This window comes from Mytilus galloprovincialis, chromosome 11, assembly GCF_965363235.1.
Source record: "Mytilus galloprovincialis chromosome 11, xbMytGall1.hap1.1, whole genome shotgun sequence".
Classification (NCBI taxonomy): Eukaryota; Metazoa; Mollusca; class Bivalvia; order Mytilida; family Mytilidae; genus Mytilus; species Mytilus galloprovincialis.
Window position 1 is genome coordinate 66,239,142 of NC_134848.1, and position 16,777 is coordinate 66,255,918.

At 35.1% G+C, this 16,777-nt stretch overlaps 1 protein-coding gene across 1 annotated transcript; it reads left to right on the forward strand.

Moving 5' to 3' along the window:
- The first annotated feature begins 299 nt into the window (after positions 1-299).
- On the forward strand, positions 300-15,159 carry LOC143052647 (uncharacterized). Its single transcript, XM_076225712.1, has 5 exons — positions 300-691; positions 4,274-4,474; positions 5,797-5,913; positions 7,175-7,390; positions 14,621-15,159. Exons 1-5 carry the CDS (start codon positions 688-690, stop codon positions 14,734-14,736), a joined length of 654 nt encoding a protein of 217 aa, XP_076081827.1. The 5' UTR covers positions 300-687; the 3' UTR covers positions 14,737-15,159.
- Positions 15,160-16,777: the final 1,618 nt, after the last annotated feature.

The following is a 16,777-nucleotide window of genomic DNA, read 5'->3' on the forward strand; positions in this document are numbered from 1 at the left end:
TTTTAAACTAGATACTCCAAAGATGATTGTGGCCAAGTTTTGTTAAATTTGGCCCAGTAGTTTCAGAGAAGAAGATTTTTGTAAAAGTTTACGAACGGCGGACGCCGGACGACGGACGACGGACGCCAAGTGATGAGAAAAGCTCACTTGACCTTTCAGGTCAGGAGAGCTAAAAAACACATGCATTATATTTTTTAATTTGAGGTTTCTTATGACTTTAAAAAAGAAGAGGTTTTTTGTCGAGTTTTATGTTGCTCAGTCTATATGTAATGATGCATCAATATTGTGTGTTTTAAGTACAGATTTGTTTGAGTGATTTAACCAACCAGTTTGTCGTAAAATGTCCGGTGTCCCTCGGTTAAAGTTTGTAACCCCGATTTGTTTTCTCTTATTCGATTTATGATTTTTGAACAACGGTATACGACTGTTGCATTTAATTAACTATCATCATTTAAGACATTCATAATATGAAAGTAGTTGTAATACTTCCCTATTTATATAAATCATATCATGGTCCATCTATGTTGCTCTATTTAATAAAACCCATGTAAGGAAGGAAATTGATGTTATTTTCATGTTTCTTCAGTATCTTTTATTTGGAAAGCATCTTTCTAAAATGAAGTATAATTTAAGTACTGACTGAAAATTTAATCGGGAAAATATATCATCAAATTCATAAGGCCAGAGATGGGTATGGTATTTGATTTATTTATTCATTTTCGGTGTTAAATCTTTATTATAAAGATAAAACACAAAATCACACAGTATAACCGAAATTAAACATTTTGTTTGAAAACTGACGGATTCTATAATAAGATTGAACATTTTCATTTTCTTTTTAGTTATATTTATCGTTTATAAACATATTGTTAATTGTTTCAGTGTACTAAACATTATTGAAATTACTCGACATAGTTAAGAAATTTATATTAACCCATAATTTGTACTGATATTTGTCATTATTTAAACGAATTTGTATTTTTATTTTCCTCTGAAAATCCATAATGACTTAAAAATATGACATTTCTGGCGTACAAAAATATAAGCTTTTTAAAATTTGTTTTAACAAGAAGAAAATCCATATATTTTTGTGCAGTTTTTAAGACTGAAGTTGATGCATTTATGGTATTTGATTGACATTTGAAAATTATGAACATGATGAAAATGATGCCTCAATGTTTGATCGTGAATACGCCGGAATAGAATGTATTCTATGTCTACGTACCATTTTAAACAAATCAGCAATAAACAGGAAGGGTTATCAATATTTGGTGGGTCTTGTGTTGCTTAGTCTTTTATTTTCTATGTTGTGTCTTCTGTACTATTATTGTGGGTTTGTCTTTTGATTATAGCCATGGCGTTGTCAGTTTATATTCAATCTATGAGTTTGACTGTCCCTCTGGTATCTTTCGTCCCTCTTTTATCAAAGATACAGGCTTATAATGTGATACGCCAAACGCGCGTTTAGTCAACTGTAATACCGGTGTCGCACATTGGCCTATAAATTGACATGGAACAGACGTAAAGAGAAATTTACTTATTCTGAATATGCTAGTTGCACGCAAGAGGAACGCAAAGCAATTGTTAGACACACATTTCATAAGTTTATAATTCGTCGAAATGTGAAAATATGCGCTTGGTAAACACTTTTCCCCCCAGCAATGTTTTTGAAGCATACACATTTTCATATAGCTTTAGCGTTGTTGAAGTGTATACCTGTTCGCTACCCGCGAAAACGGTACAGGTAAGTATGAGACACGTTTAGAGCACGTCAAGATCGTTTAACTTTTACTTAGACTCTAACTTGAACGCATGCCGAGTGTGTTTGTAACATACGCCTGCACGTGAACGGATGAAACGCACATATGGCGTACCAAAAACGTATTCTGACATTCAACAAAACTTGCTCTGACATTTATAAAGTGACATATGTCCGTGAATTTACAAGACCATATGTATCCAGAAGTACTACAAACAACAAAATTGAGAATGAAAATGAGAAATATATGAATGAAACAATAACCCTACCAAAGAGCCGATAACAGGCGAAGGCCACCTATTGGTCTTTAATGTAGCAGAAACATCCCTCAAACGGAGGTCGACCTCAGCTGGCCCCTGATTAAAAATATATACTAGTTCAGTGAAACACCTCAGAATTACATGTTTCAGACACGCTATATCACGGATAACCGTTCCAGGTACGACCGGGACGCGTCTCAAATATGTTCAATTTATTCAAAGGAGGTTTTTCTTTCGTAGAGTGCATAACAATTACGTTAGACAAGCGACCAACATACGCACGCATATGTTACTTACACGCCCGATAAACGCGTATGTACGCTGCTTGTACGCCCTAATACACACGCTCTTAGCTCGTTGTGCACACGATACAGATATGATTGACAAGTTGAATGTGTCTAAATTACTAGCGTATTGGCAGCGTATTTGGATTTTAAGCACGCCAGGCGTACGTCAGTGCTACGCGCTGGTTTATGACGCCGATAAAAGACTCTCAGATTAGAATTGTTAGTACAAAAGTGAAGAGCATTGAGGACCCAAAATGTTGTGCCAAATAAAATGTACGGTTAAAGGAATCTATGTCTGGCATTGTAGCAATGCATTTGGCAAGGTGAATTACAACGTGTATTGGTCGAATATTTTGTAACTATCATCTTACCTGTACTTGGTTGCTGAAAAAAAAGAAAAAAACAATGAAGTCCTATTGTATTTTTACAAAATTTTGTAATGCAAATTTAAAATTCGGTCAATTCAAGAAAATTAAATTTAATTAACTTATATTTAAGTCTGGTGTCATGATAATTCGTTTTATATTTTGGGGTTCATTACAATAAAACGAAATTGAGTACATGTCTTGCAAATTGTATTATATCACATGAATAACGTTTTGAGGCGTACTAAATTACAATCCTGGTACCTTTGATAACTATTTACACCACTGGGTCGATGCCACTGCTGGTGGACATTTCGTCCCCGAGGGTATCACCAGCCCAGTAGTCAGCACTTCGGTGTTGACATGAATATCAATTATATGGTCATTTTTATAAATTTCCTGTTACAAAACTTTGAATTTTTCGTAAAACTGAGGATTTTCTTATCCCAGGAATAGATAACCCTAGCAATATTTGGCACAATATTTTGGAAATGTGGGTCCTCAAAGCTCTTCAACTTTGTACTTGTTTGGTTTTATATCTTTTTTATCTGAGCGTCACTGATGAGTCTTATGTAGACGAAACGCGCGTCTGGCGTACTAAATTATAATCCTGGTACCTTTGATAACTATTTGACAGCTTACTAGTTCTTAAAACTGCAACAATTGAAAACCTTTTTTTTTCGAGAATTTCTAAATTTGAAAATATTGAATTTGATTAAAATTCAACGAAGTAACTCCTTTATTTGGCCTTTTAAACTATTTTTGATTCGGACATCTCTGGTGAGTCTTTTGTAGACGGAACGCGCGTCTGGCGTAAATACACAATTGAATCCTGTTATATATGATGATTTTATTTACTTCCTGACATTATCGTTTGCGATCAGGTTTTGAAAAAAAAAATAATGATAAATGGCGATTGTATGGCTTAAAAACGCGCCACAGGTTCCTAAGTACAGTGAATGTTGTTTATATTTCTTTGTTTTCGTTTACCGACATTGCAACATTTTATGAAAGTTCAACTCTTTCTATTTTATTCGACTGTCATACAAGGAGGAGGTTTTCCCACAATTGTTTTCTTAAAATGTCCTGTTCGAAGTTAAGAATATGGAAGTTGTTATCAAATAGTCCGTCTTAATGTCTGTTTGTGTTTTAGAAGTTCAGTGTTTCTGATGTTCCGTTGTTTCCCTCTAATTGTTGATGTGTTTCCTCGCTTTTGGTTTGTGACCAGGATTTGTTTTCGCTCAACCGATTCATGACAATTGAACAGCGGTATACTACTGTTTTCCTTATTTAGCATTCCGTCATATCTACTAGTTGCATGATTGATTAGAAATATTCATAGAAAATTATGAATGCACGTATAGTCTAGTTCAAGAACAGATTTCTTTTATTTTAACAAAATCAGAATAAATTTCTAGATTTTTCCAATTATTACTTTTCATATACTGTTTGTCATGGGAATAGGGTAAACTGAAATACTCCAATAATCTTTCCTCCGAAGAGTCCATATTTAGACATACATTTACATAATTATAATGCGCATGTCTCAAATAAGACCATCGGTGAATAACATAACAAATTATTTACAACAAAACATTTCAGAGGATCATGACGATGATATAGGCAACACATCTGATTGGGTCTCACAAAAATCCAAACAGCAAAAATCATGTTGTTGTAGTAGATGGAAGTTAGTTATTATTTTCCTCGTCATATTAACAAGTTTATGTCTAGGATCCATAGGCTTTGGCATATACCTTATGCTACGATTTCAAGATTTGAGTGTTGAGCTAGAGCGTGCAGGTATGTTCATTTAAAGAATGTATATACCTGAAATCAATATAATATAATATTAGCCCTTTGAATAATTTTGATGTATGATTTAACGTTGTTTTCTGTGAGTTCATTGAAATTGAAATAACAATATTGTTTTTAAGCTCCGTCTGCACCAATAGGGGATTTAAAGATTGCAAACAAACGTTTACTGGCTTCGCTAACGTGTTGCCTTTAAGCATTATTTGAGACAACGAAATCACCAATTGATGCCGTTAGAGCTTAAAATATAATACAGTTATCTTTTAAATAACAAAAAAAAAAAACGAACGTCGTGGAAAATTCAAATAGGAGAGTCACTCGTCAAATAGCAAAATCGAAATCTTAATCACATCGAACCGAAAACAACTGTCATATTCCTGACTTGGTACATACATGCAGAACATGGTGGATTACACCTGGTTTTATAGAAGTTAAACCTCTCAATTATTTTAGAAGTTAAACCTCTCAATTATTTTAGAAGTTAAACCTCTCAATTATTTTAGAGTCGCATACAATTCCATTACATTGACAACAATATGTGAGCAAAACAAACAGACATAATAGGTAAAAATGTAAAACAAATTGTGGGTACAGCACTCAACATAGTGTCGTGATCTTAATCACTATAAATACAAACCAGTATGTCAACAATGAAAAACAAAACGACATGTGGGCACTATATAGACAAAGCACATAAGCAGAATCGAAATAAAAGCCAAGCATATAAAAAATGACCATACCACTATAACACAATAGCGGAATGTATAAATAACGAGCCACGCCAAAAGGACATTACCAAAAAATGGACAAAACAGTGAAGGATAAAATGTACAAGGACAAATAAAAAGAATAAAAAAAGAAGATGTGGTATGATTGCCAAAGAGACAACTGTCAACAAGAGACCAAAATCACACAGACATAAACACCTATAGGTAACCGTACGGCCTTCAACAATGACGCTATATCACGTCAAGTAGATGATAAACCAGTCAGTGTCTAGAACCAATAGTTAAAATGCCATCATGTATTATCGGTGAGGCTGATACCGATTGTTTACCAACAAGGTCTTGATATCATCTGATGAACATCTTATAATAAACTATTACACATTTCATAAGTTTTGAAGTGTAATAAATGGAAGAAACCAGAAAGTAAATTTGTAGAAAAGCAAGTTCTTTTGAAATCAACCATATTTTTGAAGGCTTGATTTTCTTCGTGTATTTTGTTACATTCTCAATCTTATTAATTTTTTTAATTGAAAACGCGTACCGTACGCTTAATACTTTTCCTCTGTTTTTAACATTTTGCAGTATTGAGGAACAACTCCCTGCAAAACAGATTTCAGATAGAAAAATCTGAAGAGGAAGTTGAAAGATTATTTGATGGACATGAAAAACATAATGACAAAATCAATAACATGACCATCAGTAAGTTTTACACGTTTTTGATTGGAGTTTACAATTTCTTACTTTTTCATTGGGGAGGAAAATGGGGTTTGCAATTAACGTGGGATTTCCTGATAATTGTAAATGTAACGTAGTGTAACTAACGTAAACATTTCTTACATCTTTCGTTTAAGCGTAAATCACTTGATATAATGCGGTCTAACCCTTTGCACCCAAATATCTTTTTTTTCTAAATAGTGCAAGATTTGGGTAATTAATAGCTACAAACTAGAATTTTGAAACTTGGTATACTATTAATGCTTCTTTGCAAAGTGTGTTCATCTAAGTGACAAAAGAAAAAAAAAACAAAGGTCCAAGAAGTGTGACCCGATCTGAAAATTATGTTCAATTCTTCCTGCTCTTCCTAACGGCTATCACGTGGTATCTCAAGAAATAATCAAATACAAATCCGATTAAGATTGTTAACTTATTAATACCACAACCATTGTTTCAATAGATGTAGCTTGATAATTTTGCCCATCGAATTAGTAAATTTGCCGGATTAATTATAACATGAGCATGAGGAAAGGGGGCCACATGTGGAGTAGGATCTGCATACCATTCCGGAGCACCTGAAATAACCCCCAGCTTCTAGTAGGATTCGTGTTGCTTGGTGTTAACTTTTCTATGTTGTGTTTTGTGTTTTATTATTTGTCTATTCGTCTTTTTCTTTTTTTAGCCATGACGTTGTCCAGTTTTTTTCGATCTATCAGTTTGCCTGTGCCTCTGGTATCTTTCGTCACAATTTTAAATGCTGATTCACATTTTGTCCTTTTTTTTTAACTGCCTCGGTTTTCCAGTGTTTTCCTCGAGTGCTAAAGATCGTGGGTTTGAACTCCAGCCGTGTCGAACCAAATCTTTAAAATAGTAAGTATTTCCTACTTCTCTGCTAAGCATATGAATGAACAAAAAATATAAAAAAACACATACGAGACTATGAAAAGCCAGAGGTTCCTGACTTGGGACAGGCGCAAAAGTTGCATGTCGTTTTTAAACTGCGTTGGGTTAATGACTATAATAATCCCATAATTCCTCTTTTTCATAATCAATCACTCTACAGTGCGTGTCACCATGAAAGTGATTAACAAGTAGTTGCCTTGAAATTGAAAAAAAATGTACAAAATATAATCCTCTTCAAGTTGTGCGATGTACAATAAAAAATATACGTAATATGTAGAAAATGAAATTAAACTTCATTCATCGACAAAAAACAGCATCACTATAATTTCATATCCATTTCTAGTGTTAAAGAATTATACAGTTATCTTCAATGAAAACATTGGAAAACTTCAAGTGGATGTCAGTGACTTAACAAAACTGTATGAAAATCAGGTGAAAATACAGAGAGATATACAAACACTGATAGAGACTAATAATATAAATACCAGGCTGAAGATTGATGAAATAGTTCGGACACAAAACTCTTTTCAACATAAACTGTCAGACATTCTAATTGCAGGTATAAAGAGAACTATGATATACTTAATTTCTATTCTTAAAATGATTAAACAACTGTGTCGCATGAGGTTTTATCTAATGAAATTGTATTTATTTTCAACGTTTACCAATATAACAATAACTGTATTTGTTTTCCCATACAAAATATACAATGATATACAAATATTCACTGCATAATAGAGCTTTCTTACAAATTGACGAAATATGCTTGACGAATCATACGTAAGACTCGTTTTTGGGATCCTTTATTTTGACATATTTAAATAATAGTCGTGGAACTTCGGACAATTATCGTGCATGCAACGACACTTATTAAATTGGATTTTTCTTGAGATATATTTCGGATTTCGGGACGTACGATAGGTTAGAATATGATTATTGATACCACCAGGTCGGAGGAGATAACACTACAAAATATTATAAATATAGATTCGTCAGACGAAAAAAATGCCCCTAGAAGACTAAAAACCGGCCCCTCCCCCACTCTTCAATATTACAATGTTGCACTGTTCAATCTAAGAAAATGTCAAAGCAAATACATTGTCTTCTTCCCCAACAAAAACACAAATACTTCGGAAACCTTGTTTTAAAATTTGCAACGTTCAAAATAATAAAATAAAAATGAGGGAAAAAGATGATCTTCATACTATGCCATATGCTGGTGCTCGTTTCAAAACTTTTAAATCATCGCCTCTCCCCTGATTATATTCATTCCCCCCCCCCCCTAAATGTGTATATATGATACACCGGAGCAATGGGACGGTTATTTTAGCGTATAACTGCGTTTTGCCTATAGTCCTGAACATTCATGAAACATTGGCTTCTGGACGATAAGTGACAACTTCGCGTCTATCTTCCAAACATGTGTACTGTTAAATCGTCATTATAAAATCCACAATATATATGGTGCAAAATTGTAGATTTGTTTTTTTGATATACAAAGTCTGTTTTTCTAGATTTATTCAACATTACTGTTTATAAACATTGTAGCATAATTTTTTAGCAAATCTCGATCTTCCACTTTGACATTTTGCTGAAAGTGTACTGTAACAAATAAAAATAAATGTGGATCTTGTCGTTAAATTTAGACTTACTTCAATAATGTCATTGAAATGTTAATCGTGTAACTCGTGCTTAAACAATTCCCGCGAAAATGTGTGTACTCGTGGTTTACGTAAGTAACGTATCGGACGTAAGTGTATTTGACACTATTTTTCTCTGTTTGATTATATTAAAATCGTGTATTATTTGCGATATTATTTTTTTTTAAATAAATTTGATTTAGAAAAGAATGCTGTTTTACTGGATAAAACAAAGACTTTTTTTAACTGTTATTGTAGAAATGAAATACGAGCTCCCTTTACGTTCGTTTCGTCAATTTGTAAGAAAGCTCTAATAGCATTAGTGTCCAGCTATAACCTACTGTACAATCGATGAGTTGATTGATTGAATGATTGATGTTTAAGGTCATTTTTACAATTATTGTAATATTTCGTAGCGATCAGTTGCTATAGGCGAAGAAAGCCGGGGAGAACCACCGACCACCTTTAGAAAAACTGGCAATCCTATTCAATTAAGATGAGAACTACTTAAAACACTTGACCAACCTTAAAAGAGCTTCACCCCATAAGCATAATGATAAATACTGAGGTATATAAATATATAGAGTCGAGTGCACCTTACCCGTTCATGATTTTAACTCACAACAGTAACAGTGTTGACTGGCTAGTGATACAGTAGATCGACTTCGTAGACCACTCGGTTACAATCGATGACATTACAAAATATATTAGTGTTCATTTTAATATTACTTGTTACACTTACCTGATATCCTTACATTATGGATTATCTTTCCGGTATTTGGTCACATCTCGCTCAAAACGCTTGACTGATCAAGAATTCAAACCTCTCGGTGAATCAGTCCAAGCGTGAGAACCCCTTCAGTATTCTTTCCGGCGAAATCCAAAGCGGTCACGTTTCTTTATTCGTCAGAATTAACGTGTCTAAGACACAAGTTTTTGCAAATTAAGTTTTCGTATGCGTGCAAGGATGACGGAAGCTACCGTTCATCACACGCTCAGTGAAGACGAGGTACTTTCTACTGCCAGCAGTCCAAAATCATCAGTGGCAGGGGATGCTCGGGATAAAATGGCGGAGCCAAAAGCCTCGAGAAAGACCAGTTCCCGTAGGTCCAAGAAAAGGGACGAGGTAGAGGAACTGAATAAGAAATGGGAAAGCCGTTTCTCACAGATAGAAACCAGGTTTGATAAATTTTTTGATTTATTTAGTTCAAACGATGGTATAAATATAAACAAGGATACTGTCACGTCAGGTGAGCAGAGACCTTGTCAGAATCAATCTGAACAAGATAGTGGCTCTTCAGGAGCGCACAGACTTGTTCAGGATTCTAACCATGAACATTTTCCAACAGATTCAGTTCGTGAAAGGGAAAATGAAGATGTTGTATCTTTGGCACCAGGCCTTAGAGAAAGACATGACATAGGTTTACTATCAGAAGATGAGTCTTCTTTAAAAAGTGAAACTGAAAATCCTCAAAAATCTTCATCAAGATTCAGTAAATATGTGAATGGTAATGAAAGTGACTCAGATGAGAACAATAATGATCACTTAAAATCTTTATTTGGGGATGATGTAAAGACTAAAAAAGAGACAAGCTCTGGAGGTCTTATTCTTGACAAAAGTCAAATTGATATTTTATCTGGTTCTTGGAGGTGTAAAAATCCAGAAAGGTTGACAGCCTATAATGATGAATATAGACACAGTTTTCCTGTTCACGAGAAAACTAGTGATATTTTAGAAGTACCTAGTCTAGATAATATGGTACCTGATTTATTAGTGAAAAAACATGGTGCTAAAGCTTATTCAGTAAGCCAGAAAAGCAATTTATACAATCCTTGTTTAAAATCCCTTGAAAAGTTGGCGTATCAAGGCCAGGTAGCTGCACGCATGGGGATAATTACTACAGCATACACCCAACAAGCTTTGGGCAATTTGTTAAATACTTTGTCTGAAAATGAAGTTAATCTAGACAAATCTATCCAACTTGTAAGAGACATATTTGCAATGTCTACAAAATCTTTGGACCAAGTGGCACGGGCTGGTGCATTTCACCACTTAATTCGTAGAAAAGCTACTTTAGAGGACACAGGTCTTAATGATATTAAAGAGCTTAAGCATCCACTTGTATCATTACCTTTGACAAAGTCAGGTGTCATTGGTGACAATATGGAACAAACCCTTAAAGACAGGGTTGACAAAAATAAACAATTAAAAGAGTTACTGCCTGAATTACATGTAAATAAAACTTTTTCAGTGAAAAGGAAAGCTACAGGCAATCAATTTTCCAATGATTGGTCTAAGAAACCAAAATTTGACAATGCACAAGGTTCTACTTTCACAGGTGCTAAGTCTAATACACAGCGTACAGTACAAAGAACTAGTACAGTAACAAGACCAGATAAAGACGACAAGAGTTCTGGTACAACGAACAATTTTCGTCGCTTTAACAACCCATTTCATGCCAAGGGGCAACAAAAGAAATGACTATCAGATCAAGGTAAGCAACTTTCATGTGCAAATGTTGCTTCCAGAGATACCTGTAGGGGGTCGTTTAAGCCTATTTCTAAAGGAATGGACAAAAATAACAAACGATCAGTGGGTTTTATCAATTATAAAAGAGGGCTACAAACTGGAATTTCAACAGTTTCCTCCAAAAACAGGAGTAAAAATAACTTCTGTTCCTGCAAAAGATTTAGAAATTTTACATTTAGAAGTAAAAGAACTTATGGAAAAAAGCGCTGTAGAATATGTTCCGCAAGCGGACATTTTAAACGGTTTCTACAGCACATTTTTCCTAGTTCCGAAAAAAACAGGGGACATGAGACCCGTAATAAATTTAAAACCCCTCAACAGGTATCTCCGAAAACAACACTTCAAAATGGACTCTCTGTCAACAGTTTTGAATGTAGTAAAACAAGGGGATTGGGCAATATCTCTCGATCTAAAGGACGCATATATGCATATCCCTGTATTTCAAAAACACAGACAGTATCTGAGGTTTTGTGTAAAAAACAGCCCTTGCTTACAATTTTCAGCTCTACCGTTTGGTCCAACATCAGCTCCTCGAGTTTTTACCAAAGTAGTATCGGTAGTAGCTGCACATTTACGAGCACAAGGCATCAGACTAGTAGTATACCTGGACGACTGGTTTCTAGTAAATCAATCATCTCTCATGTTAGTCCAGGATCGAGAGATAGTGTTGAATCTTCTGGTAAAGTTGGGTTTCATAATCAATCTAAAAAAATCCTCTTTAACTCCAACACAGAAAATAACATATATAGGTGCATTATTCCATCTGGATTTAGGAATAGTAATGCCAACACATGAAAGAGTGTTGAAATTACAAAAAACAGTCAAAGTAATGAACTTGAAAAAACATGCAACAGCCAGAGATTTTTTACATCTACTTGGAATTATGGCTTCTTGCATAGAGATGATTCCCTATGCAAGACTTCATATGAGACCAATTCAAATTTATTTGCTGAGTCATTGGCGCCCCACTTCTCAAAATCTGGAACTGAATGTTCCAATTACACAATATCTAAAATCTCATCTGATTTGGTGGTCAGATACAGCCAACATTACAAAGGGCAGATCTTTACAACACTGGGAAACTCATGTGACCATAACGACAGATGCTTCTACATCGAACGGTTGGGGTGGTCACATGGATTCCCAGATAGTCCAAGGGACCTGGTCAGATATACAGAAAACTCAACATATCAATTGTCTAGAGTTGGAAGCTGTACTGAAAACAATACAACATTTTCTCCCTCAGTTGAAAAGGAAAAATGTACTTCTGCGATGCGACAACTCGACTGTTGTACAATACATAAACAAACAGGGGGGCACCAAATCAATTCAGCTTTGTCAAAAAACTTGGGATTTGTTGAAACTCCTAATAGAACACAAAATTCAGATAAAAGCAGCACATATAGCAGGCAAAGCGAATGTGTTAGCAGATCTTCTATCACGGACAAAAATAAGACACACAGAGTGGTCTCTTCAGGAGACTGTAGCTCAACAAATTTTTGTCAGGTTAGGCAGACCGATGATAGATTTGTTTGCATCAGCGGAAAATCGCAAAGTGAAAATTTTTTGTTCATGGTTTCCACACCCGGAAGCATATGCAATAGATGCTCTGTCCATACCGTGGGACAATGTAATCGGGTATGCATTTCCTCCGATCTGTCTAGTACCGAAAGTGCTCCAACACATGAATCGGTACAATTGCCAGCTAATTCTTGTAGCTCCTCATTGGCCAAGGAGACACTGGTACCCAGAACTGCTAAAAATGATATCAGATTATCCCATAAAAATACCAGTTCAAAAAAATCTACTACATCAGCCAAGAACAAAAATATACCATCCAAGCCCAGAAATATTCAGTCTGGTTGCATGGCCTCTATCAACAGAATTTTCAAAAAGAGAGGCTTTTCTAAAGAAACTAGACAACTCATGTCAGCTTCTTGGAGAACAGGAACTCAAAAGGACTATTCTAGTAAGTTCAAAAAATTCTGTGGCTGGTGTAGTGAAAGGGAAATTGATCCCTATTCTGCCTCTTTAACAGAAACTGCAGATTTTCTTACAAGTCTGTATACCAGTGGTCTCCAGTATAGTACGATTGGGGGCTACAGATCTATGTTATCAAGTGTTTTACCCCCAGTTGAAAAAATACCAGTAGGTCAACACCCATACATTATTCGTTTATTGAAGGGTGTTTTCAATTCAAGGCCTCCCAGGGTCAAACTACTTCCTGAATGGAATTTAGATAAAATACTTGAAATGTTAAAGAAAAAGCCTTTTGAACCAATGAAAAAGGCTGAACTCAAGTTTATCACATGGAAAACTGTATTTTTAATTGCTATCACTACTTTCAGGCGTTGCAGTGATATACAGGCCTTACGTTTGGGAGATGGAAATATATCTGTACATAGCAGAGGAGTTTATTTTATTAGAGAAGGATTGTCAAAACAAGACCGTCCTGGACATTTTGGTGCTAAGATTTTTGTACCTGCCTTTGATGCAGAAAAGCTTCTTGACCCTAAAAGGGCATTAACGTACTATTTAAAGAGCACTGACAATTTTCGTGGTGAAAACAGACAAGATAGTAAATTGTTCTTAGCAATCAGTAATCCACATAAGCCAATTTCAAGTCAAACAATTTCATCATGGATTGTGAGTACCATTCAGATGGCATATAACGACAAAAAGAAATCTGTTAAGGCTCATTCGACAAGAGCTATTGGTCCTTCTTGGGCTCTTTATAAAGGTGCATCAATGAAGAACATCATGGAAGCTGCTGATTGGAGCAGGGAATCCACATTCACCAAATTTTACTTACGTCACATAGACCCTCATGTTTTATCGAAGTAAATAAAAAAAAAAGAAGAAAAATACATAAAATTCAAAAAAACAAAAAAAGAAGAAAAATGTGTACAGTTTTTTAACTTGTAATATAGTTTGTATAGTGTTGGAACTATTCATATCCGACGAGATGCGATGCAAGCTTTTAAACCTTTGTGTGTGAGATGAAAAAGACATCTATTTAATGTGTTTAAAGTCAAACATTTAGACTTTGTATATAGTGTAATATAGTGTACATTATTTGAACAAAAGAATTACAGTCCACCGCTTGAGTTGGGACTGCTTTAGAATCTATGGATATCCATAATGTAAGGATATCAGGTAAGTGTAACAAGTAATATTAAAATTGTACAATTTTGTTCACAAATTGGAATTTTGTGAACGTAGTTACACTTACCTGATATACTACCCACCTCCTCCCCATTAGTAATTCTTTTGGCAATCTGTTTGGATTTCGCCGGAGAATACTGAAGGGGTTCTCACGCTTGGACTGATTCACCGAGAGGTTTGAATTCTTGATCAGTCAAGCGTTTTGAGCGAGATGTGACCAAATACCGGAAAGATAATCCATAATGTAAGGATATCAGGTAAGTGTAACTACGTTCACAAAATTCCAATTTGTGAACAAAATTGTACAATTTGCGAATAATCATATGAAGATTTAAAATAATGTCAGTCACGGTCACCTATCCTAGTGTCATATCTATACATGAATTCAAACGTGAATAACACTTGCAAAAATTATATATACATGACAATTTTATGTATTATTTATTGATTTCAGGATCCAATGCAGGAATACGCAAACAGAAAACAAACGATAGTCAATGGATCTCTTACACGTCAGGAATACACACATTGTTATTTTTTATTTATATTGCACTCGTTCTACTTGCGTAGTCGAAATGCGTTCACTGTATATTTCTCTGTCATATACAGTCACTGTCCCGATATCAATTATCCTCATGAAGTTTTAAATAGTAGTTGCCTAAACTATATTTAATTATTCATGACGAACTCTTCAACGTGTCTTTCTTTCCAATATAAACAATGGCGCGTGGAACGACTCAGCTACACTTATTTCTGTTACAATTGTTGAAAAAAACATATTTCACTGGTTAATATGTTTGTTTAAAACCTATAATTCATTATGTTTTATGTTTAATGTTGATAATTTTATTTATACCCAAACAAATTCGTTCAACATCGGATTGGTTTCATCAGATCAAATTTAATGTATTACAAGATAACTCCGCCAGATATGGTCCTCTTTTAAAGGGGGTTTTCCCCAATATTCAAATCTAATAAATAACAATAACACAATATTTTAGTTTTTTTCAAGATTGCTATATAAAGACAATAAAAGTGAATTGACTTGATATATCAACGATACAAGAATTCAGCCCGTAACGGGGGGAAAGATCGACAGAGCCTCGCTGTTCCCCGTTTCTAAGCCTCATTCTTATATCGTTATGTCAAGTCAATATACAATTATTGTCTATATTTCTTTTAGTTATCCTTTACAATTGTGCGAAGAACACGTCTTTTTATCTTTAATAGTAATTAAATAGAATTACTGCAAAAAAAAGTGCAATGTTAAAGCTAGGTTCACACTGCCGATCAGATCAACTCGATGATCCCGATTGTCCAAATTTCCACGACCAAGCTCAACCAAATTCTTGATCGGGCCTGTTTACGACTTATACCCGACCGCCATCCGACTGTACACGACCTTAACTCGGCCATTCACGACTCCTTAATGACTCCATCTCGACTCCATCCCGACAACAAAATGAATACTTATTCGACAATTCCGATCAATTCACGATCTTGACACGATCTTTACTCGACTAGCTAGACCAAATCAACTATTCAGGATCTCAGCCTGATCTCGACCAGACCAGATCGACCTGATCGTATATTGGTGGTAGGGATAATCGGGAATTAGTCGGGTATGCACATTTCTAGTATAAAAACGTCCGAGTTTGTTTATTCCCCGCCGCTTCGGATTGGGCATTAAGTGTTACACTTGTCCGTCCGAACGCAAGTACGTACCAACATGACCCTTTATAATGTTATATATATGCTAACTGGGGCATTATCGGTTTCACATGGACACATTCTCCGTTTTTTTGGTTATATTCAGCAGAAGGTCCGAGTAAAATCATACATTTAAAATATCTACATAGAAATAAAGTAATTGATTTGTGGGCAAGGTGCATCTTCGCTAGCCAAGGGTTACGATCCACTTCCCTCGTGGAGAGGAGGGAAGTGGATCGTAACCATTGGCTAGCGAAGATGGGGCAAGGTGGTAAAAGCTCAGAGAGACTGGTTAGTAGCTGTGACAGAGCTTGCAGAGTGCATAGAAGACGAACAAGAAGATGTAGACAGCAACGGGCGACGAGAAATCTAGGTGAGGCAATGGCTGACACGACGACCACTGTGAGGGCCGTATGAGAGACTTGCACTAACTCAACAAAAAGGAACCAAATGCTTATAAAACTTCCTCATAGTGGACACTGATATGTAATGGTAGTTTTATTGCTGTTTTTTGAAAATGACGCCACAAAATGAGATTTGTCACTGGATTAGTACTTATGTTAGATAGCAATATACCTAAACTTTACCATTCCCATTTCCTTGCTTTCTTACAAATAAAGCATACTGTTTGTCAAATATATGTGCATAAGTATGTTATCAGTATTTTTCATAGATTTGATATCCAGTAGTTGAATGGTTAAAGATATTTGTTTTCTTTTTGCTGTATGGCACCAACCTGTATGTATTTGCCAAAAAATATTGCAAAAAGTAGGCAAAGATGTCACATATTTCCCCAAAATTTGACCCAAAGTAGAATTGGGAGGGATACCTTTTCTGAAACAGTTTACAACTTTACATATATCTATCAAGAGATCAAGAGCGCATTTCTTTCTAACCAAAG